General features: G+C 41.8%; 1 protein-coding gene across 2 annotated transcripts in view; it reads left to right on the top strand.

Moving 5' to 3' along the window:
* Positions 1 to 394: 394 nt before the first annotated feature.
* Dhc1 (Dynein heavy chain 1) overlaps positions 395 to 22,901 on the top strand; it is a 44,013-nt gene continuing 21,506 nt past the window's right edge. The window contains exons 1-9 of one of the 2 annotated variants that reach the window (XM_065236594.1): positions 395 to 508; positions 572 to 1,841; positions 3,595 to 4,076; positions 4,146 to 7,251; positions 7,314 to 7,547; positions 7,833 to 13,629; positions 14,710 to 14,866; positions 15,369 to 15,464; positions 15,533 to 15,589. In XM_065236594.1, the coding sequence (XP_065092666.1) occupies positions 401 to 508; positions 572 to 1,841; positions 3,595 to 4,076; positions 4,146 to 7,251; positions 7,314 to 7,547; positions 7,833 to 13,629; positions 14,710 to 14,866; positions 15,369 to 15,464; positions 15,533 to 15,589 (11,307 nt within the window). In that variant the 5' untranslated portion in view covers positions 395 to 400. The remainder of the gene's footprint in view (positions 509 to 571; positions 1,842 to 3,594; positions 4,077 to 4,145; positions 7,252 to 7,313; positions 7,548 to 7,832; positions 13,630 to 14,709; positions 14,867 to 15,368; positions 15,465 to 15,532; positions 15,590 to 22,901) is intronic. The other variant, XM_065236526.1, reaches the window with a different exon arrangement.

The following is a 22,901-nucleotide window of genomic DNA, read 5'->3' as shown; positions in this document are numbered from 1 at the left end:
TGTTTATGGTTCATTGTTGAACTTCTATGGACCAATATTTTTAAGGGTAATTCGTACAATTTCAACGCTCATTCTTTAGAAATTCAGTGGTAGCTAAATTTTACATCAAAATATCGATCATAGTGAAATTTTTCATGGATCATTCACATGTTTCTAAGGATTTTCACCGGATTTTTAAGGATCATTTGGATGTTTTTAAGGAGCGTTTATCTTTTTAAGGATCATTTATTAAATTTATATATGCGTAGATGAATATGCAGAATATATTTTCTCATAAATCACCATTCAATCCTGATCAGAATCCTGATCAAGCATTCGATGTCGATTTGGACCGAATTTCATTTAAAATAATGGTCATGTATCAACAATATATTTTCATTTTCTTCAGAGTCTCATAAAAATGTTTCTGAACACCATCAAGAAGGTAAAGCTGGAAGTGAGACCATTGCTGCTGCCCCAACTCGTACGTTTAACGGCCATGTTGAAACCGGGGCTCAAATCCATCAACGTAAGTAACCGATTACATAGACATGTTTTAATAAGTTTGCTTTGAATTGAATGAGAATTTTAGTGGACCAGTCCCCGGTGGATTGAATTCTACGACAACTGTAAGGAGGCAATTGAAATGTTTGACGTGCTGGTGGCACGCGTTCATGATATCTACTCGAATCGTATTCTGCACGTATTGACGTCTATGCAGGATATTCAGCTGCAATCGCTACCGAATGACGATGAGATGTGGACGGTGGATGAATTTTTGGAGTATACGGAGGAAACCTGCCGCCAGGCAGCTATTGAGCTAAACCGAAAAAGCCAGATGGTCGAGGAGGCAGTCGAAGAAGTCTTGGATTTAGTGCATCGTGCTTCTCAAATTTTCAAACGTATGGTCGGTGCAGAAAATGACTTTTTCGTTGACGAAGACAAGAAACCATCGGAGAAGTCGTCTCCGACTCCGGAGGGAGATAATGATGACGGAAGCGGTCAGCAGCAGGATTGGAGCATTCTTTGGTCCTGCTTCGAGAACCCATTGCAACTACTGTCGCACCATGGTGGTGGCCTTCCGAAGGGAATGCAAGACATGGTATTCAATGCTGTCTCGGAGATGCGACGATACTACAGTCGCAAGGTGATCGATGTCCTCATACGTGTGACCCGAACTTCATTGGACTGTCTGAGGAGACGGTTCATGGAGGTGGAAGGCGAGGATCTCCCGAGAAAACCCATATTCATTCTCCAATCCTTGCTGATGATACCGAATGTGACCATCAGACCGAACCTAGAAGAGCTGCAGGATGCGTTGACGATTGCCGGTAAACAGATAACCGGTGTCTCCAAGGGTGTTGCACAGTGGAACACCGGCAAGGATATCGACGATAAGCCAAGGCCTTCGGCTGCCGCTCTTGCTTCGGCCGCTACGGCAGCAAAGTTGGCGAAAGCCAACGCTGCCACTCTGGACGACAAGTCTCGGCGTCGCAAAATGTACCGATTACAGTCGGAGGAGAAACCCAGGATGATTCACATGACCAAAAGCTTCTACAGCTACGTGATGGACAATAAGGAGGTGGTTAAAACGTTGTCGCTGCTATCGAGCTGTATTCGCAACATAAAACCGGAGCTGCACCAATTTGTTGACAAGTGGAAACCGTACCACTTCTTGTGGAAAAATGACAAGACCATCCGACAGCTGTTGGAGTGCACACTGTTCGAGTTTGAAGGTACGCTGCGCCGCTTGGTAGATTTGGAAACAAACCTACTGGTCGAGAGAGATATGCAATACTTCGGGCAGAGCATTGCCCTATCTACGGAGAAGTTGAAATTTGGACTCTCAATTGAAATCAAGTGTAAGTAGCAACCGACGACGTTAGCTGACTGGAGATTTGGTATTATTTGGAGGGTGGATCAGTGTGGTAATTGTCGATTAGAGGTGACTGTTGATACGGTTTAAAGGTTGGCACAAATGGCATGACACGTTCGTGCGTTCTCCACTAACATTCTGGGATGATGAATCCCACATAATTGTAAGCAAATTTTATACACCCTGGTTGAATGCAGATTTCAATAATATCGCAAGCCAAATTTCACGATTCTTTTGAACTTTTGGATTTGGATGGGTTGATTTCCAAGGGCCGAGTGTCACCCCTAAAATTAACGTACCGCACCCTCGCTTCCCCCACTCGACGCCGCTGATCAAATGTAAGAGTGGATTTCCGTCATTCTCTGTATCATATACATGATTCTTACAAGAAATGTAATGGCAGACAGAACTTACTGGTTGGCAAGTTTTTCCAGATTTTTTTTTGATTTGTTTTCCGTCGATCTTGTTTCCCGTACTGAGCACCAATGCTACCGATGCCAGGGTGGCAGCTCCCACACCTGAACCTTACCTATCGACCCATCTACTCATAAACCGGGGACCAACAGCTTACTTTCCTTCCGATGGAAGTCGTGATCAAAGATGTTATGCCTCAGAACATCCCGGGGGTGCCGACTGGGATTGAACCCAGGCCTGCTTGGTGAGAGATAATCACATTTACCACAACACCACCAGCGCCGCTATTCCAGAATTAATATTTCATACAAAACCATAAAGAGATGAGTGCATTTGGGAATCAAAATTTGTTCAAAATTAAGCAAACATAAAAATTATGTGTGCTGGGAAAACTCCTCTCTGACGGCATTTTACAATTTAAAAAAAATCCCCCGGTGACCACATTACAGAATCTGTTCATGCGATGAAACATTTCAAATTCTGTATGCTTTTTGTGATAATCTTTAACAGAATCATGTGAAAAGGGTCTATGTTCTAAATGTAAACAATGGCTACAATCGCTGATCTCTCACGGATTAAGATTTATCCAGGAAAACAAAGAGCAGCATATGGTAGATTAAGTTTGCAGACAGGTGTCTCTGAACCTTTCCAGGATAAAATCTCTCCGTTCTTCTAATGTCCGAATTCCAGCCGATGGATCTCAGAATTTCTAGTTCCGGGGGACTGTTAGGATCATCCTAAGGATATTTTTCTGGATCCTTTGGAGTTTAAGGTGATAGCGTTTGATGCAACTCTCCCAGATTGGCATACCGTACTCGATTACGGGAAGGATGTGGTCTGTGGCTCGTGAGCAATTGACATTTATAGTATTTTTTACATTTAGCACATAGGCCCATTTCACATGTTTTTCAAGATTTAGTAAATAAATGTTGATGGTTCAATTTCAAATTCAAATACCTATTAAAAAAAGCTGTCTGATCTGATAAACACGTGTGGTTGAATTTGCACGTGCAAAGTTCTATTCATAACGTTTCTCTTTTCACAAGACAATGGAAGAGCTAATAAAAACAAGATCCAACAGTACCACAGTTCAATATTTCACTACTTTCCAAACTGAACATACTTTAAAAATGGGGTTTTTCTAATCTTCAAATCACATTTTCGTTCTTGATCTAAAATTAATCTGCAATGCTACCCTTAAAATGTGTCGATAGTCACCTCTGATCACCTGAGATAGCAGTATCAAATGGGCATTTTTGCATGGTGCTTTTCGTGATATAAAGATAACGGCCATCAGCGTCAATCGTATGTTTATTCTATTATAGCTTGTACTCACAAACTAGGACAGGCGATGAAGAAGAAATACAAACGCGAGATGGACTACGTGTATGCGGTGATCAACGAAATGGACCGCAAGCTGGATCGTCAGATCCGTGACCTGGACGACGTGCGTACGGTGATGGATACGCTGAGCAAAATTCGCGAGCAGGAAGTCGACATGGAGCTGAAGATTGAACCGATCGAGGATGCATTCAACATGATGCACAAGTACGAGATCGCGGTCGATCGAGAGCAAATGGACCAGGTTGACAATCTGCGCTACACTTGGGTTCGCTTGCAGTCCCGTGCCAAAGAGGTGCACTGCAAACTGCTTGAGATGCAACCAGATTTCCAAAACGACCTGCGCGCCAATTTGGAGAGATTCAAGCAGGACAAGATCGATTACGTTGCCGAGTACAGGGTGTCGGGCCCCATGGAACCGGGGCTGACGCCGCGCGAAGCATCCGACAAGTTGTTGCTCTTCCAAGTCAGTAAACTAGAAGGGAGTGGTTGATTTTTGGAAAACATCTAATCTTTACACTCATTGCCATTTCAGAATCGATTCGACGGCATGTGGAGAAAGCTCCAGACTTATCAGAGTGGCGAGGAATTGTTTGGTTTGCCTCAATCAGACTATCCTGAACTTGGCCAGATCAAGAAGGAGCTGAACTTGCTACAGAAGTTGTACAAGCTTTACAACGATGTCATTGATCGGGTCAGCAGCTACTATGATATTCCTTGGAGTGATGTCGACATCGAAGAGATCAACAACGAACTGATGGAGTTCCAGAATCGTTGCCGCAAGCTTCCAAAGGGTCTCAAGGAGTGGCCCGCCTTTTACGCCCTCAAACGAACAATTGATGACTTCAATGACATGTGTCCATTGCTTGAGCTAATGGCAAATCGAGCGATGAAACCACGTCATTGGCAGAGAATCATGGAGGTGACAAAGTATACCTTCGAGTTTGACAGCGAAGGTTTTACGCTAAAGCACATTCTGGAAGCGCCTTTGCTGAAGCATAAGGAGGACATCGAAGACATCTGTATTTCGGCAATGAAAGAGAAAGATATCGAGGCGAAACTGAAGCAGGTCACAAACGAATGGTCCGCTCATGAACTCAGCTTCATGACCTTTAACAATAGAGGCGAACTGTTGCTGCGAGGTGACACAACTGCCGAAACCATCGGACAACTGGAGGACAGCCTTATGGTGCTGAGTTCTCTTCTATCCAATCGATACAACGCACCATTCCGTAAACAGATCCAACAGTGGGTCTACGATTTGTCCAATTCGAATGATATACTCGAAAGATGGTTATTGGTGCAGAATATGTGGGTCTACCTGGAAGCCGTATTCGTCGGAGGTGATATTGCAAAGCAGCTTCCAAAGGAGGCAAAACGATTCTCCAAGATCGACAAGTCTTGGCAGAAAATTATGCAACGTGCTCACGAGACTCCCGGTGTGGTTGCGTGCTGTGTTGGTGATGACTTGCTGAAGCAACTGCTTCCGCATCTTCAGGAACAACTTGAGCTGTGTCAGAAATCCCTGAGTGGCTACTTGGAGAAGAAACGTATGATGTTCCCGAGATTTTTCTTTGTATCCGATCCCGCATTGCTGGAGATTCTTGGTCAAGCATCCGACTCGCACACGATACAAAATCACCTACTGTCGATCTTTGATAACACTAGATATGTAAAGTTCCATGACATCGAGTACAACAAAATGATGGCGATTATTTCCTCAGAAGGCGAGATGATTCCGCTGGATCGAGCTATTCGAGCAGAAGGTTCAGTCGAAACGTGGCTAACGTCATTGCTGCAGTCGATGCAACAATCGCTTCACTCCATCATTCGCCAAGCGTACCATCTGATGAACGATCCCAACTTTACCTTACTGTCGTTCCTTGAGAAACTCCCGGCACAGGTAGGGCTGCTGGGTATACAGATGATTTGGACTAGGGATGCAGAGATGGCCCTGATGCAAGCCCGCCACGAGAAGAAAGTTATGTCGGAAACCAACAACAAGTTCCTGGAGCTGTTGAACACGTTGATTGATCAAACTACTCGGGACTTGACGAAAATTGAACGTACAAAGTTCGAAACACTAATCACAATCCACGTCCATCAGCGGGACATATTTGATATCCTGTGTCGAATGAACATTCGGTCGGCGAATGATTTCGAATGGTTGAAACAGTGCCGATTCTACTTCAAGGAAGACGTCGATAAAACCTGGATCAACATAACGGACGTGACGTTTATCTACCAGAATGAGTACTTGGGATGCACCGACCGGCTTGTGATTACCCCATTAACCGATAGGTGCTATATAACGTTGGCTCAGGCATTGGCACTGAGTATGGGGGGAAGCCCTTGTGGTCCCGCAGGTACAGGCAAGACCGAAACGGTGAAGGATATGGGCAAAACTCTGGCGAAGTATGTGGTCGTGTTCAACTGTTCAGATCAGATGGACTACCGAGGGTTAGGACGAATCTACAAAGGCCTAGCGCAATCCGGCTCATGGGGTTGCTTTGATGAGTTCAACCGAATTGAATTACCCGTATTGTCCGTTGCAGCTCAACAGGTAGCGGTCATCCTGACTGCTAAGAAGGAGAAGAAGAAGCGATTCATATTCACCGATGGAGATGATATCGAAATGAATTCGGAGTTTGGTGTATTTATTACTATGAATCCCGGGTATGCTGGCCGTAAGGAGTTGCCTGAGAATTTAAAAATTCAGTTCAGAACCGTTGCCATGATGGTACCGGATCGCCAGATCATCATCCGTGTGAAGCTTGCCTCGTGCGGTTTCCTTGAGAATATTACTCTAGCGCGGAAATTCTATACCTTGTACAAACTGTGCGAGGAGCAGTTGACCAAACAGGTTCACTATGATTTTGGCTTGCGGAATATTCTGTCGGTTCTGAGAACGCTTGGAGCTGCCAAGCGAGTCAATCATAAGGACAGTGAAAGCACTATAGTGATGCGAGTGCTTCGGGACATGAACCTATCCAAGCTTATTGACGAAGATGAACCGTTATTCATGTCCCTAGTTTCGGATCTGTTTCCCAACCAAACGCTGGAGAAGACCAGCTACGGAGAGCTGGATTCAGCTATTCAGATTCGAGTTGAACAAGCTGGACTTCTTTACCATCCACCGTGGATACTAAAACTGATTCAACTATACGAAACGCAGCAAGTTCGTCATGGTATCATGACTTTGGGACCGCCTGGGGCGGGGAAAACCTGCTGCATAAGAATCCTGATGAAGTCTCTAACCGACATTGGGCTTATACACAAGGAAATGCGTATGAATCCAAAAGCAATTACAGCCTCGCAGATGTTTGGCAGATTGGACGTAGCTACTAACGATTGGACCGATGGTATCTTCTCGGCTCTCTGGAGGAAGACGTTGAAAGTGAAGAAAGGTGAAAACACGTGGCTCGTACTCGATGGACCGGTTGACAGTATTTGGATCGAAAATTTGAACTCGGTGTTGGATGATAACAAAACACTTACGCTGGCCAACGGGGATCGGCTGTCGATGGCACCGACGTGTAAGATCATATTTGAACCGCACAATATTGACAACGCATCTCCGGCTACGGTATCCCGGAATGGTATGGTCTACATGAGTTCGTCAGGTTTGGACTGGAAGCCAAGTAAGTGTAAATTCTAGATCTAGATTGAAACGCACATGCATGATCTTGATTTTACTTTGTAGTCCTTCAAGCATGGTTGAAAACCCGTAGTCCGCTGGAGAAGAAAGTATTCACCGAGTTGTTTGATGGATCGTTCCTGAAGATTTACACCTGGGTTTCCCAGAATCTGGTGCTAATGATGGATGTGCTGCAATGCAATTTTATTCAACAGATGATTTACATATTAGACGGATTGGTTCCCGTTTCTAACGAAAATGAACAGGAAGTGGCACTGTCCACTACAGGAAGCCTTGATGGTATCTTTTTTTTAAATTTGAAATTGGTCGATCATTGGAAGTCAATTATCTAGTTGACAATCATATCACCAAGCTTTCAAAATTTGTCTGTCAGTTCATGTTTACATGGGGTTCTTCTTTTTGAATGCTTATTGAGGATTTCTTCTCAAATGAACCACTTTGAACATTATCATTCAGAACTGAGTTTCTAAAGCTTACGGTGCTATGGCTGTTACCATTTGGTTTTTAGTTCCATTTCGAACAGATCTTATAGATTGTTTAATATTTTGCGACTTTTTTTTCTAGACGACATGAACGACGATGAGGCACCGAAACCGAAAGACGAAGCTTGTACTCCTGAACATTTGAATCGATTGTATATCTTCTCACTGGCGTGGGGTATCGGGGCATACCTCAACTCAGCGGACCGCCTCAAGTTGGACGCACATATCAGGGAAAAGTATCGCAATCTGGATTTTCCAACCGCCGAGGAGAAACCAGATTCGTCGATATACGATTATTTCGTGTCGCCAACGGGCAGTTGGCAGTTGTGGAAAACTCTGGTGATGCCCTACGTCTATCCGGAGCACTCGACGCCGGATTATCTGAGCATATTGATCCCGATCGTTGACAATGTGCGTATTGACTATCTGATCAACGTTATTGTCAAACAAGAGAAAGCTGTCTTGCTGATCGGAGAGCAGGGCACAGCCAAAACGGTTATGATGAAGAGTTTTATGAAGAAACTAAGCACGGAAACCCATATGGGACGATCGTTCAACTTTTCGTCCGCCACTAGTCCGTACCATTTTCAGAAAACCATCGAAAGCTACGTGGAGAAGAGGCTGGGCAACATGTTCGGCCCGGGGGGTGGTCGGAAACTTCTGGTATTTATTGACGATATCAACATGCCCCAGATCAACGAGTGGGGTGATCAGATTACGAACGAAATCGTAAGACAAACCATGGACATGAGAGGTTTCTACAGTCTGGAGAAGCCGGGCGAGTTTACGAACATTGTGGACGTCCAGTTTGCTGGGGCAATGGGCCTACCTGGAGGTGGTCGAAATGATATACCTGCTCGCTTAAAAAGACAGTTTAGCGTATTCAATTGTAACATTCCGGATAATACGTCGATAGATACGATCTTCAGAACACTCGGTGAGGGTCATTACAACGTGAAGCGTGGATTTTCACTGGAAGTACGAAAACTAGTTAAGAGGCTTGTCCCCCTTACTCGCATCGTATGGCAACGCACGAGAGAACACCTGCTGCCAACACCGGCCAAGTTCCATTATATATTTAGCTTGAGGGATCTTTCACGGATATGGCAAGGCATGATCGGAACCTTGTCCACGGTCATCACGTGTGAATCGGTGCTAATACTGCTGTGGAAGAACGAATGTTCCCGGGTGTTTGCTGATCGTTTTGTATCGATGTCAGACACGGAATGGTTCGTTAACGAGATGCTTCAAGTGCTGGAGACCGACATTGGGCCAGAGTACAAAGAGATGGCTGGACCAAGCCCAGTATTTGTGGACTTTATGCGAGACGCTCCAGAGCCGACCGGAGAGGAAGGCGAAGAAACAGATATGGAATTGCCGAAGGTTTACGAGCCAGTGTTAGATTTTAGTATTCTGCGAGAACGTCTGAAAATGTTTCTGCTACAGTTCAATGAAATGATTCGTGGAACTGGGATGGACTTGGTATTCTTCCCAGATGCAATGCTACACTTGGTGAAAATATCGAGAATCATCCGTCACCCGAGGGGAAACGTAATGCTGGTAGGCGTCGGCGGGTCTGGAAAACAGTCGCTTACTAAGCTCGCATCGTTCATCGCTGGATATAAAACTTTCCAGATCAGTTTAACACGCTCCTACAACGTAGCAAACTTCCTTGAAGATTTGAAGCTCCTGTACCGATCGTGTGGCGTACAGGGCAAGGGAACTACGTTCCTCTTCACCGACATGGATGTCAAGGAGGAAAGCTTCCTCGAATATCTGAACAATATCCTCTCATCGGGAGTAATTTCGAACCTATTCAATCGAGACGAACAAACCGAGATTGTGTCTGAACTGACACCGACCATGAAGCGGGAAAACCAGAAGAAGAACGTGACGCAAGAAACGGTAATGGAATACTTCCTGCAGCGTGTATGTCACCATCTTCATGTGGTATTCTGCTTTTCTCCCGTCGGCGAGACTTTCCGACGCAGAATTATGCGGTTCCCGGCGTTGGTATCAGGTTGCACGGTCGACTGGTTCCAACCTTGGCCGAAAGATGCGTTGGTAGCCGTCGCCCGACATTTCCTGTGTGATTTTTCGATCGAATGTAGCCCGGAAGTGAAGGACGAACTGGTGAATGCGCTCGGAACAATACAGGACGTAGTATCGCAGACATCGCTTGAGTACTACCAACGGTTCCGACGAGCGACTCACGTAACACCCAAGTCATACCTGAACTTCATAGCAGGATATAAAAACATCTACACTCAGAAACACAAGGAGTTGTGCGACGGAGCGGAGAAGATGGATACTGGTCTGGAAAAGCTGGCCGAAGCTTCCGAGTCAGTTGAAATTCTGAAGCAGGAGCTCGCAGTCATGGAAAAAGATTTGGTAGAGGCTTCCGCCAAAGCTGAACGCGTATTGGTTGAAGTGACGGAACGAGCCATGCAGGCCGAAGTGTTTAAGAACCAAGTGCAGGTGGTGAAGGAAAAAGCCGAAGCATTGGTACAGAACATTGCCGCAGAGAAAGGATTCGCCGAGGAAAAACTGGAAGCGGCCAAACCTGCACTGGAGGAAGCAGAAGCAGCTCTGAACACCATCAAGCCAGCTCATATCGCTACAGTCCGAAAGCTTGGCCGTCCGCCCCATTTGATTATGCGCATCATGGACTCTGTATTGATAATGTTCCAACGCAAACTGCACCCGGTAATTGCTGATACGAGTGCACCATCTCCGAAACCGTCGTGGCAGGAATCGTTGAAAATGATGGCAAGTACTACCTTCCTGCTACAGTTGCAAAACTATCCAAAAGATACGATCAACGACGAGATGATCGAGCACCTGCTGCCGTACTTCCGAATGGAGGACTACAACATGGACACAGCCAGAAGGGTGTGTGGCGACGTCGCAGGATTGTTATCCTGGACCAAAGCTATGGCATTCTTCCATGGGGTGAACAAGGAAGTACTGCCGCTGAAATCGAATTTGATGCTACAGGAAGCTCGTCTCAAGATTGCCATGGACGATTTGGCGGCGGCTGAAAATCAGCTGGCTGAACGTGAAGCTGCTCTACAGAAAGTCAAGGACCAATACGATGCAGCAGTTTCCGAAAAGCAACGGTTGACGGATGCTGCCAACAGTTGTCTTCGCAAAATGACTGCGGCCACAGCACTGATCAACGGCCTGGGCGGGGAGAAAACCCGCTGGACTCAGCAAAGCAAGGAGTTTAAGATTCAGCTTGGAAAACTCGTTGGAGATGTACTACTGGCAACGGGATTCTTATCCTACTGTGGCCCATACAACCAGGAGTTCCGGGGAACTCTATTCAAAACATGGATGAACATCTTGAAGATTAGAACCATACCGTATACGACAGGTTTAAGTATCATCGGAATGTTGACGGACTCTGCCACTATTTCCGAGTGGAACCTTCAGGGTCTACCGAACGATGAATTATCCATTCAAAACGCACTGATTGTAACGAAATCCAGCAGCTATCCGCTGCTAATTGACCCTCAAAGTCAGGGTAAAATCTGGATCAAATGCAAGGAAGACCAGAACGAGCTGCAAATTACGTCGCTTAATCACAAGTACTTTAGGACACATCTGGAAGATAGCTTGTCCCTCGGACGTCCACTGTTGATAGAAGATGTTGGAATTGAGCTGGACCCTGTCATTGATAATGTGCTGGAGAAGAACTTCATCAAATCTGGATCCATGGAAAAAGTGCTCGTCGGTGATAAAGAGTGTGATGTGATGCCAGGTTTCATGTTGTATATCACCACCAAATTACCAAACCCCCCATTCAGCCCGGAAATCAGTTCCAAAACATCGATTATTGATTTCACTGTAACGATGCGTGGTTTGGAGGACCAACTACTGGGTCGTGTGATATTGATGGAGAAGGCCGATTTGGAATCGGAACGAGTGCAACTGTTCGAAAGCGTGATGAAAAATCAACGCAGCATGAAAGAGCTGGAAGCTAATCTACTTCTCCGTCTGACGTCCACCGAGGGGTCCCTGGTGGATGACGAAGCACTGATCGAGGTTCTCCAGGAAACGAAAACAACCGCCGAAGACGTCAACCAGAAGTTGAAGATCGCCGAAGTAACAGAAAAGAAGATTATGATTGCTCGAGAGGAATTCCGTGCGGTGGCAGCACGGGGATCTATTTTGTATTTCCTGATCGTTGAAATGTCTAACGTCAATGTTATGTACCAGAATTCGTTGAAGCAATTTTTGATTATCTTTGACAATTCGATCACCAAATCTACCAAGAGTAATATCACCGAAGAACGGATCAACATAATCCTGAAGTACCTAACCTACGAGGTGTGGGCTTTTACAAGTCGTAGCTTGTACGAGCGTCACAAGCAGCTGTTTACCCTGATGTTAGCTGTGAAAATCGACTATCAGAAGGGTAACATCAGTCATGATGAATTTATGGCATTCGTGAAGGGAGGCGCATCGCTAGATTTGAACGGCGTCGTTCCGAAACCATTCAAATGGATTCTCGACATTACCTGGTTGAACTTGGTTGAGATTAGCAAGCTGAAAACCTTCAATGGCATTCTCAAGAAGATCGAATACAACGAAAGAGAATGGAGAATGTGGTATGAAACCGAAAGGCCCGAAATGGAAGTGATCCCATGTGACTACGAAAACGAGTTGGATGTGTTTAGGAAATTACTACTGATTCGATCGTGGAGCCCGGATAGGACAATATCGCAAGCAAGACGATACATCGAAGGGTCACTTGGCAAGGAATATGGAGAGATGCACATATTGGATTTGGATATAACATGGTCGGAATCGGAACCACGGACCCCTCTGGTTTGTATTCTATCCATCGGTTCCGATCCAACCGTCCAGATAGCGGCTCTTGCAAAATCGAAAGGAATTCTCCTGAAAACGGTGTCCATGGGACAGGGCCAGGAATACCACGCGCGGAAAATGATGACCGATTGCATGGCTACTGGAGGATGGCTACTGCTGCAGAATGTCCATCTCTCGCTTACATTCTGCAATGAAATCATTGACATTCTGATTGAAACCGAGCATGTTGCGGAATCATTCCGCCTTTGGATAACCACTGAAACGCACCCGCACTTCCCGATTGGATTGCTTCAAATGGCGATCAAGTTCACCAATGAACCGCCTCAAGGCATACGGGCTAGCTTAAAGCGTAGCTATCTTACTTTCACTCAAGATTACCTAGATTACACTTCCGCATCGCAGTGGCCACCGTTGCTGTACACCGTAGCATTCTTGCACTGCGTCGTCCAAGAGCGACGCAAGTTTGGACCCTTGGGATGGAATATACCCTACGAATTCAACGCTGCGGATTTCTCCGCTAGCGTACAATTCATCCAGAACCACCTAGACGAGATGGACCCGAAGAAGGGCGTTTCGTGGCAAACCCTTTGCTACATGCTTGGCGAGGTCATGTACGGCGGTAGAGTTACGGACGACTTTGACAAACGCTTGCTCACCACATTCACCCAGGTTTGGTTTTCCGAGCATCTGCTGACGCCTAGTTTCGAGTTCTATAAGGGCTACCGGGTCCCAAACTCGAGAAACATTCAAACCTATATCGATTACATCAACCAGCTGCCACCGACGGACACTCCGGAGGTGTTTGGCTTACATCCGAATGCGGACATCACGTATCAGATCAACACGGCGAAAGGAATTTTGGACACCATCCTAAGCGTACAGCCGAAGGAGGGCGGTGGCGGTGCCGGCGAGACTAGGGAGTCGATCGTTTGGCAGCTGGCCAACGATATGCTGCGCAAGTTGCCCCCGCAGTATATCTCGTTCGAGGTGAAGGACTCGTTGTCCAGGATGGGAGCTCTGCTGCCGATGAATATTTTCCTCAGGTAAGTTGTAGATTAGAGTCGTTCTGACACAAAATACCTATATTGTTCTACTTGGGGAAATATGAAGTGTCCGTAAAAATCAACCCAACCCCAAACCGTAACAAGGATGTTGTCTATTGCTTTACTCATTTACTGTTAAAAACATTTAATATATACTTTTAGTTTACAATTTTAAAGAAATATAGATCTGTGTATAATTGACGATCTTGATGCAAAGGAACAGTTGATGGGTGCCTTGAAATGCAATTAAATAATATTGATTACGTTAAGGTGGCATAGATATAATTAAATTGATTCTTCCAGCTCTTTTATCGATAATCCACCATTATCAATCAGGAGTGAAGATAATTAAAAATTCGGAAAAGAAATTAAAATGAAGATCTGATCTGATCTGATTGATGATACATCAAAACCCAGAATACACAATTCAACTAACTCAAAAGGAAAGACTGGCAATAATTTTTGATTGACTATCGAGGATGCTCAAAGTATATCAGCAGTAGAGGAAGTTAAAACCGGACACTTAAACTTTATTATTCATATCTTTTTTTTATGGAATGGTCATCCAGCTCGAATTTTAATCTAATAAATCATTGGGATTAAGGACTGATGTAATGATACTGGAAATTACCAATCACTTACTATACACTAAGCGTTATTTTAAATCACATTTGCTACTGAACTTATATGGGAATATGGATTTGGTCGCCTATCGTCCACCTTTAATCCTCAGTAGTGTGTGGTGAGAAATGCTTTAATAACTTACCAAGCAAAATTGTAACACGCCTTGTCAATCAGGATTCATTTCTGTTTCTAATCAAAGACCACCTTTGATCCCGAATCCATGTGTATTGATTGCATGTAGGTCATCGGCAAACATGAGCAGAAATGCATCCGATTACAATTACTCCAATTAGGGGGTATACGTTTTTCCGACCCCATTACGTTCGGCGGTTAATTGTTTCATCGCAAGTGGTCAGGCCCATGACCTATTTATATATGTACCTAGGACTGTGTTTGAAAGTTTGCCCCGTCGTTTGGTGGTTTGGTGCGTCATAAAATTTTCGCTTCTAATTACAGACAGGAAATCGACCGAGTACAGCGGGTAATCCATACTGTTTACACAAACCTGTGCGACCTGAAGCTGGCCATCGATGGAACGATCGTAATGAGCAATTACCTGCGGCAATCGCTGGACGCCATGTACGACGCTCGGATACCGGAAAAGTGGCAGAAGGTAAAAAATTTCACCCAGGCAAGAGTGAAAGCTTTGATTGTTTTGAGCTTGTGCTACCGTGTGCTTGTATTGCGAGAGCTATCCTGGTTGGATTTTTATATAATTGGTGATAATGAGGTGAGATACCTGCTTGTGTTTTAGTGAGGATACCATCGAGGGAAAATTTTATAATTATTCAACAGACTGTTTGTTATTCTTATGCCAGCGAAGGAGTCGATTTGTTGTGATAATGGAATTCTTTCAGCTCTATTTTACTTCATGTCCGATGCATTATTCATTGTACGATTTATTTTTCCTTGCTTCCATAGCCGTGTTAAAATAGCGACAACCTGTTTCTTTTTTTTTATCTGTTATCCACTTTGCATAAATAGCTAGTTTATTCACTTTCGAATGCACTGATTGTTGCTTACCGAGAGAGATGCATCAGTCAGTGGAACGAACATGAGAGAACTGAAGAGAATTTAATTGCATATATAATTTGGTCTGATTCCGCGCTGTCTAGATATCGTGGGAATCTACGACGCTTGGATTCTGGTACACTGAACTGCTGGAAAGGAATCAACAATTCCGTGCATGGATTAGCAGTGATCGCCCAAAGGTTGGCCTTTGTGCTGAATAATACTCTGGATGGATTTAAACAATCGTATTTTTCCCCTCTAATTTCAGGTATTCTGGATGACGGGATTCTTCAATCCGCAAGGATTTTTGACAGCTATGCGACAGGTTGGTATTCAATGTATATGGAGGTGAGCAAAATACGAGCATAGTTTATAGAAACCCAAGCATCAGTGCTGTCATGGTAAATTGTGAGCTGGTTACTCGCTGAATTTTCATATGTCCGCATCCGATCACCGAGTGTCCATAATTGTGATGTAAGAAAAACTTAGTTCCCTCTAATAGACACTGAACAACTTTACCCAAGACGGAAACCTTATATCTGGTCTGGCAATTCTAAACTAAACTTTTTACTTTGGGATAAGTCTTGTCCATCTGAAAAACTTTGCTGAAGATGGAAACTATCTAGGGTAGAGAACTACTTCGGCCTAATTGGCCATTTTGGGACTATGGAGCCGAAAACTTCAAATAAATCCATGATTTCAGAGATAACAAGTCAATGATGCGTTTGGTACGATACTTTAGTTAATAAGCTACCCAACGAAGTCAATTCATCTGATAGGCCGAAGTGAATTCATTGGCGTATCAATGCGTTAGGCTGAGTTCAGAATCCGTAGGCTGAGTTTGGCGTCAAGAAGTAGTGTTAGACTTTTGACAATATATTAACGATTGGTTTTTCTTTATCAAATCTTACGGTACGTACGGAAAGGTAAATAAATTTGGAAGCCATCAGTAATAATAACATTCCGTTTGGTGCTAAGCTAGGCTAGATTAAGAAATACTAAGTGCGGGTTGTGCTTAATAGGCCGGAAATGGGGTAGTTAACCCTATATGAGCAGGATCTGTAGATAGCGTTATATAACGTGTATATAAGATGGCGCAACTTGATCATTTTCGTTTTAGTGCCATCTAGTAGGTATATAAACTAGTCATAGTTCTGAAGACCTTGTATTCTTGAATATCTTTGTAGAAGGAGGCAACATCCTATATGGTTGGGATCTCGTGATATAAACATCTCTAACATCACAATATGCCACTTCTTGGGATTATTTTTACTATGACCCCTCCCTTTGAGAGATCCGCCCCTTAAAATAAACTTTGATAATGTAAACTGAAAGTACACTAAGTTTAATTTACAATACGTAAGGTAGGTTTTGACGTAGGACGTCTTTAATTTCTATACTGGGGGTCACATTAAAAAAATCAAAATTCTCGCGTCACTTTTCAAATAGACCAATGTAACAAATGTAAACAAATCGAGTTAAGCGATACAAGCTATTGCTCTTCTATCATTGTATGTGATACAAAAACACCCATCCAAATTTACTTTCATTTATTTAAGAAAATCATCGATCAAAAATTGTCCAATGTACAGTTTGAAATGATGAGTATATGATTGTTACTTCGGTCATTCGGACTGCCTAACATGATTGGTGCTCATTTTCCAAAGGCGGGGCCAATCTAAAGTTAGGTACTATACTCTGAAATCTGTGAAAGGGAATCTAGTATCATGTAGACAAAACGTCCAATGTAACACTCATTGATTATGTCATTGAGAAAAATCGTCCAATGTAACATGTCCGATGTACAACTCGACTTGTCAAAACGTCCTATGTGGTTTTTTCTATGTTGTAGCATGAAATTTAAAGTAAAATTGTGATTTTACCGTTTCTTCTGAATTTTCAACGTTATTATACACTGACTACATTAAAAATAGTATTGCAAAATGTATTGTTTTTAAACAGTTAAAATAATAATCTATCGAACTTCAACTTCGATTTTCTCAAAATGGTGGATATGTTACATTGGTCTATTTGAAAAGTGACGCGAGAATTCAGACATGTAACGAAAAATCCCAAACACGGACGCAACAATAAAGCACAAATCGAACAAACGACACGTTGCGCATGCTCACATGAGCTAGCTCAATGCTCGGTTGATCGCGCACCATTTCACCAATAAAAGGAAGGGAGGAGAAAAGCAGCGATAATAAAAACACTTTCTTCGTAATCAATCAGCTTCTGGGTTGTTAAAAGGGCTTGTTTACCGATTCGAAAAATCAAAACAAAAAATCATAGTACCTGTCACCATGTGATCTAGGTAATTAAACAATAAGGATGAAAAACTCACACCCCTTCTAACGAGCAATCAGAAATCAGAACATCCAAGTAAAATTAACGAAGATAATACAATAAAAAATAAAAAATGGTATATGGTAGGTGCTCGTACCTACTCAAAAGGAAGAAAGGATTAATTATGGATATTAATAATAATATATTCCAGAGTTAAACATATATTCCACTTATTTGAAAAATCTGAAAAATCTGTATATTTAAAAAAAATCTGTAATCTGTATATACAGATATCAGTATCAAAATTTTGAGAAAAATCTGTATCATTACAGATAAATCTGCATAAGTGACATCACTGAGACGACGACGAAAGCACCCCCATCGACCGGATGAAAGGCTTCCCGCAATAGGCATCCGGTCGGCATCGACGTGCACTGGTGTGGCCACCAATTCAAAAACTAAATGATCAACATATTTGTTCCGTCCACTAGCGGTAATCTCTTTGTACCGTCTAGGTAAACTGATCTTAGCGTGTACGTCAAGCTTCCGTTCGTGCCCCTTGACACAGAACGTTATACTTTTTAAAACAAACGATCAAACTGACGTTTGTCAGAAATCAAACAAACCCAATTTTGATACCCGATCCAGGTTGGCACTGAATAATAAACGAATTCGCTATTACTTTTCTATGGTCTAGTTTAGTACCATAATTATCGTTCTCATTCTCGTTGCTAAAAAGTTGTTATTTGCATGTTCTCACTGGAGTCGTTAATAAGTTTACCTACTTTCATTTTTCTACAGTATAATAGCTTCATACAGTACAATAGCTTCATACCCTTACTTTTCCGCATTATACCTTTGGTTTGTGCTCATGACCAGTTAATTTTCCGGTGCTCCTCAGTGGATACGAAGGAAATTGTCTTGCTGTAAGGTTTCATTACACACGTTGTTTTTGAGATTTTCTTGTACCTACAAAAAGAAATTTGAACGGAAGGAAGAGACTTGGTTTGAATGTTCCGTTGTTTTAAATTAAGTGGTATGGCTTGAATCGCATAGGAACACATGTCGTCGTTGCTATCTTCTCTGATTCTAATGAAAATAGCTAGGAACCAGAGTTTTTGTGTATTTTTTTTTAAATAGAGGACGTTAAAGTTCGTTTATGAAATAGCGAACATGAAGAGAACATAGGCATGTGAATCACACGCGGTACCTTTTAGCTGGAAGCGCTGGGGGACGACGGGAAGACCTTTTGGATTATTGAAAAATCAACTCTTGAAAACCATACATGTTGTATAGTTCTTTGTTATAGTATGTTGTAAAACACATTTTAGTTTGGTAACAGGTAAAACGCCGAAATAAACAACAAAGACAGACAGGCGGCGTTATTTTGTGTTAACAAGAATTAATGTCTTAAAGCTATTATATCAAATTAATGTTACTATTAGGAAAACACAAGTCTGGTCGATGTACTTACAGAGACCTTTGTTGGTATCTTTTTCCTTAATTTGGAAACTAATTTGGATATCACATCAAAGTGGATGCACTGCAATCGTGTCGAAAACTAGAAGGGTCTGTGTCTAGGGGCACGAACGGAAGCTTGACGTAGGACCGCTAGTGGACGGAACAAATGTGAACATTTAGTTCTTTTAATTGATCAATCATCAATTATCTTAACTTTTTCCGTTTTTTATTTGTAAGCGTATCAAATTTGTAGTATTTATTTCAAAGAGAAAGTTGATGAAGAGAATCCAAGGGACTGTCAACTTGAGTATTTTCGATTCATCTACCCGACTTTAAAAAGGTGTTTTAAAATTCTATAATCCACATTAAAATTCATATGTAAGCGTCGATTGAAACAATCTTTTCGACGTCACTACAAGGGTGATTGATTAAACGAATGAAACGAATCATGCGGAATGAAAGCCGAGGAAAAACTAATTGCACCAATATATTCAGGCCTATAATTCCACACCTTCTATAGACAGCTAGCCTTGATAGCTAGCTGCTTGCGGGAACTGATGACCTTGACCAATGTCCAAATAATACTCTTTAACAAATTTTTGGTGGCCCTGAAAAGGACCGTTTTGTAGTGATGGTTGAGTAATTCTGAGCTGGGTGTTCAACACGGTTGAGGCTGCCGAGCTGTATGTCGTTTGGAGCGAGGGTGACACGCTTGGCATAGATGACCGACCCGCAGCGACTCAAGAAGAGCTACTGATTCCGATCCATAGCATAGCGGTGCAGCTTCTTCCTCCTTTGATGGTTGCTTATGTGGGCTCTGCAGCTCGCTGCTTGCAGACAGCCTTTCGTTGTTACTCGAGAACAATTTTCAACGTCACACCAGGGCTGGTAGCAATCACTGCTGTTAAAAATAGTGAATTTAGTGACCATTTTGATGAAATAAGTGACCAAATAGTGGCTTTTAGTTGTAAAAATAGTGACTAAAAAGTGAACTCTTAAGAATTTCTGAAGAGCTTCAGAGGAAAATTCCAAGGGAATTCTGAGCATAATTTCATAAAGTTTGTGGGAAAAAACGAATCCGGAGCATAAATCCCTGGATTTTTTTTTTGAAAATGCTAAAGGAGGATTACAATTAAATCTGAGAATAACTCCAGGACACCTTCACAGGAATTCGGAAAATGAATTCAGGAGAGTTTGCCAAACAAATTATGAGAAGAAATAGAAGTAGTTTGTGAGGAGAAATGCCAATTAATTCTTAGGAGACTTTCAATGTGAGTAGAATTCCAAGGGAAGTAGTGAGATTGAAAAGGAAATCTGAAATGAATTCAATGAATATTCGGAGAATCTTTCGAAAGAGTTTCTTATTGTGGAGAATTCCAAGGAACACTAAAAGAAAATCGAATTCGTAGGATAGCTTCACCAAAATTTTGAGGAATAATTCAAATGAAATCTCCGTAGAATATGGAATGGACTATTTTGAGGTTTTCAGAACTACTTGAAAGTTTCCAATTTTTTCCTGAAGTTAATGAAACTGCCTTGAAGTTCTTTTGTTGTTTGAGAAACTAGCCTGAGACTCACAATACTTCTCATCAAATTCTTAAACTTCCCTGAACTTTTTTGGACTTCCTAAAGTTTCCTAATTTTTTTCAATGATCATGGATCTCCTCTAAATGTTTAAAAATTTGCTGAAGTTCTCTAAACTTCTTTAAAATTTATGTGACTTCTCTAATGTTAACGGACCTGCTCTGAGGTTCTTTGTTCTTTTCTGAAATTCTCAAAACTTCTCTAAAGTTTTAGCAGTTCGCATGAATCTTGTTGTATTGCGCTGAATTTAATTGAACCGCCATAACAATGTTTAAGCTTCAGTGAGCTTCTGAACGTAAGCGAAGACCTCAATTAACTTCTTAGCGTCTCTGAAGTTATCTGTAAATCTGGGAACTGCTTTAACTTCCCACTAATTTTCTGAAACTAAGGGAACTGGCCTCCCCAATGTTCATAGAAAATCCTGAAGCTCGGGGATCTCTCCTTAAGCTCCATAGATTTCTATAAAGTTCTCGAAATGTTTGTGAATACCACAGTCCTTCTGTGAAGTTTTCGAAGTTTTTCTAAATTTCTGGAACTTTTGTGCTATCGCAATTTTCATGGAATTAGAACGAAATAATTAATATAGTTCTATGATTTTCATTGAAGTTCTCAAGATTTTTTTGAAGTTCTATTCCCTTAAATTGTCGACACTTATTTAAAACTTCTTCAATAGTCTAGACTTTCTTGGTGGTATTTAAACTGCCTAAACGATTATTGAATTTCCTTAAAGTTCTCTAGACTGCCCTGAGTTTTCAGTATTTTTTTAAGAACCCGCAACTTTACTGAAATTCAATTATTTGCCTTGAAGTTTCGACAATTTCCCTAATTATTATAACCATTATAAACGGTCCCTAATTTTCTCTGAACTTATCAGTGGTTACCTAAAGTTCTTTTAATTTGTTTAATAATCCGGTAATTTGTTTGATATATATTCATAATTCCCTGAGTTTCTCGCAACTTCTTTAAGGTTTTTACAGTTTCCTTGAAATTGTTTGAACTGCCCTTTGATTCTATAATCTGTCTTGATGTTCTCGTAGCTTCCCTAAAACTTTCAATTCTATTGAAGATCTCGGTTCTGCTGCTCGGAAATAAATGGAATTGCCGTAAAAACCTTTAAATTTCCCTGAAATTCTCTGAACTTCTGTGAAGTTTCTGAAATATTTCTGAAGTTTTCATAAATTATCTGAAGGACTTTGTACTTCTCTGAAATTTTCGGAACATCTTAAGGGTGCCCCAATTTTTTATTTTTTTTCAGCATATCATTGAACTGTCCTGAATTTTTCTAAATTTACGACTATAGATATTCAAACTGCTCCAAAAGTCTGGACTTAAGCTAAAAACTGCTTTTAAGGTCTGAAATTCCCCAAAAAAATCTCTAGATCTAGCTTTTCTGAGGTACTTAAAACTTCTTAAAAAATGCACAATACCCCTTATGTTTTCTATATTTCTCAAGTTCACTTGACACCTGTGAAATTCACTGAAATTCTAGGAACTTCATAAAAGTTCCCGAATATTTTCGGATGCTAAAAGAACCGCTTTGAGGTTCTTAAAGCTTCCAGTAAGTTCCCCATATTAACTTCCCTTATGTTCCCGCTGTTTGTTTATGGAGTTTCTCAGAAATTCTCAGCATTTCCTTTCATTACTCATTAATTCGCCAAAATTCCTACGAACTTGAAATAAATCATTTATTTTTTTCTTTGATTCTGGCACTTTGAAAATTTTTAGTATCTTGCACTTGTACATGCAATACGAAACTTCAAGATATCGAATAATTTTAGATCTTGGAATTACTCGAATTGGGTTAGTTTTTTACAACTTTATTAAGTGAGAAATTAAGTAAGTGATAAACTTCAACACTCAATGGATTTGATTGTAAAGCTGTTTCTTTAAAACTGATTGACATGTCTTAAAACGTTTGGGTAAAATGCTGTTGTTTTTGATCTACAAAAAAAAAGAATATTTTTAACGCATTTAAAAATTTAGCTTTATTATAAACCTGGAATTTATCCGTTAAAATACTGGAAAAACCTGGAAAAGTCAGATAATTTTATTTATAAAAATGAATAGACAACCTGTAGATAGAGAAAGACGATTAAACGCCCAAAGCAAAGAATGATCAATCTTGAAATAAATTCACGCTGAAAAAGTTGAAAATAGTGACTGATTACAATAAATAGTAACTTTAGTGACTTGGCCTTAAAAAAAGAGACTTTTTAGTGACTGGCTTGAAAAAAGTGACTAACTCACTCAAAAGTGACTCGCTACCAGCTCTGCGCCACACGCCGAAAACACTGCTACTGCTG

This window comes from Ochlerotatus camptorhynchus, unplaced genomic scaffold (assembly GCF_037179485.1).
Source record: "Ochlerotatus camptorhynchus isolate MF236.1 unplaced genomic scaffold, CSIRO-AGI_Acam_v1.1 ptg000004l, whole genome shotgun sequence".
Taxonomy (NCBI): Eukaryota; Metazoa; Arthropoda; class Insecta; order Diptera; family Culicidae; genus Ochlerotatus; species Ochlerotatus camptorhynchus.
The sequence above is the reverse complement of the archived record's forward strand: the minus strand, read 5'-3'. Positions and strand labels throughout refer to the sequence as shown.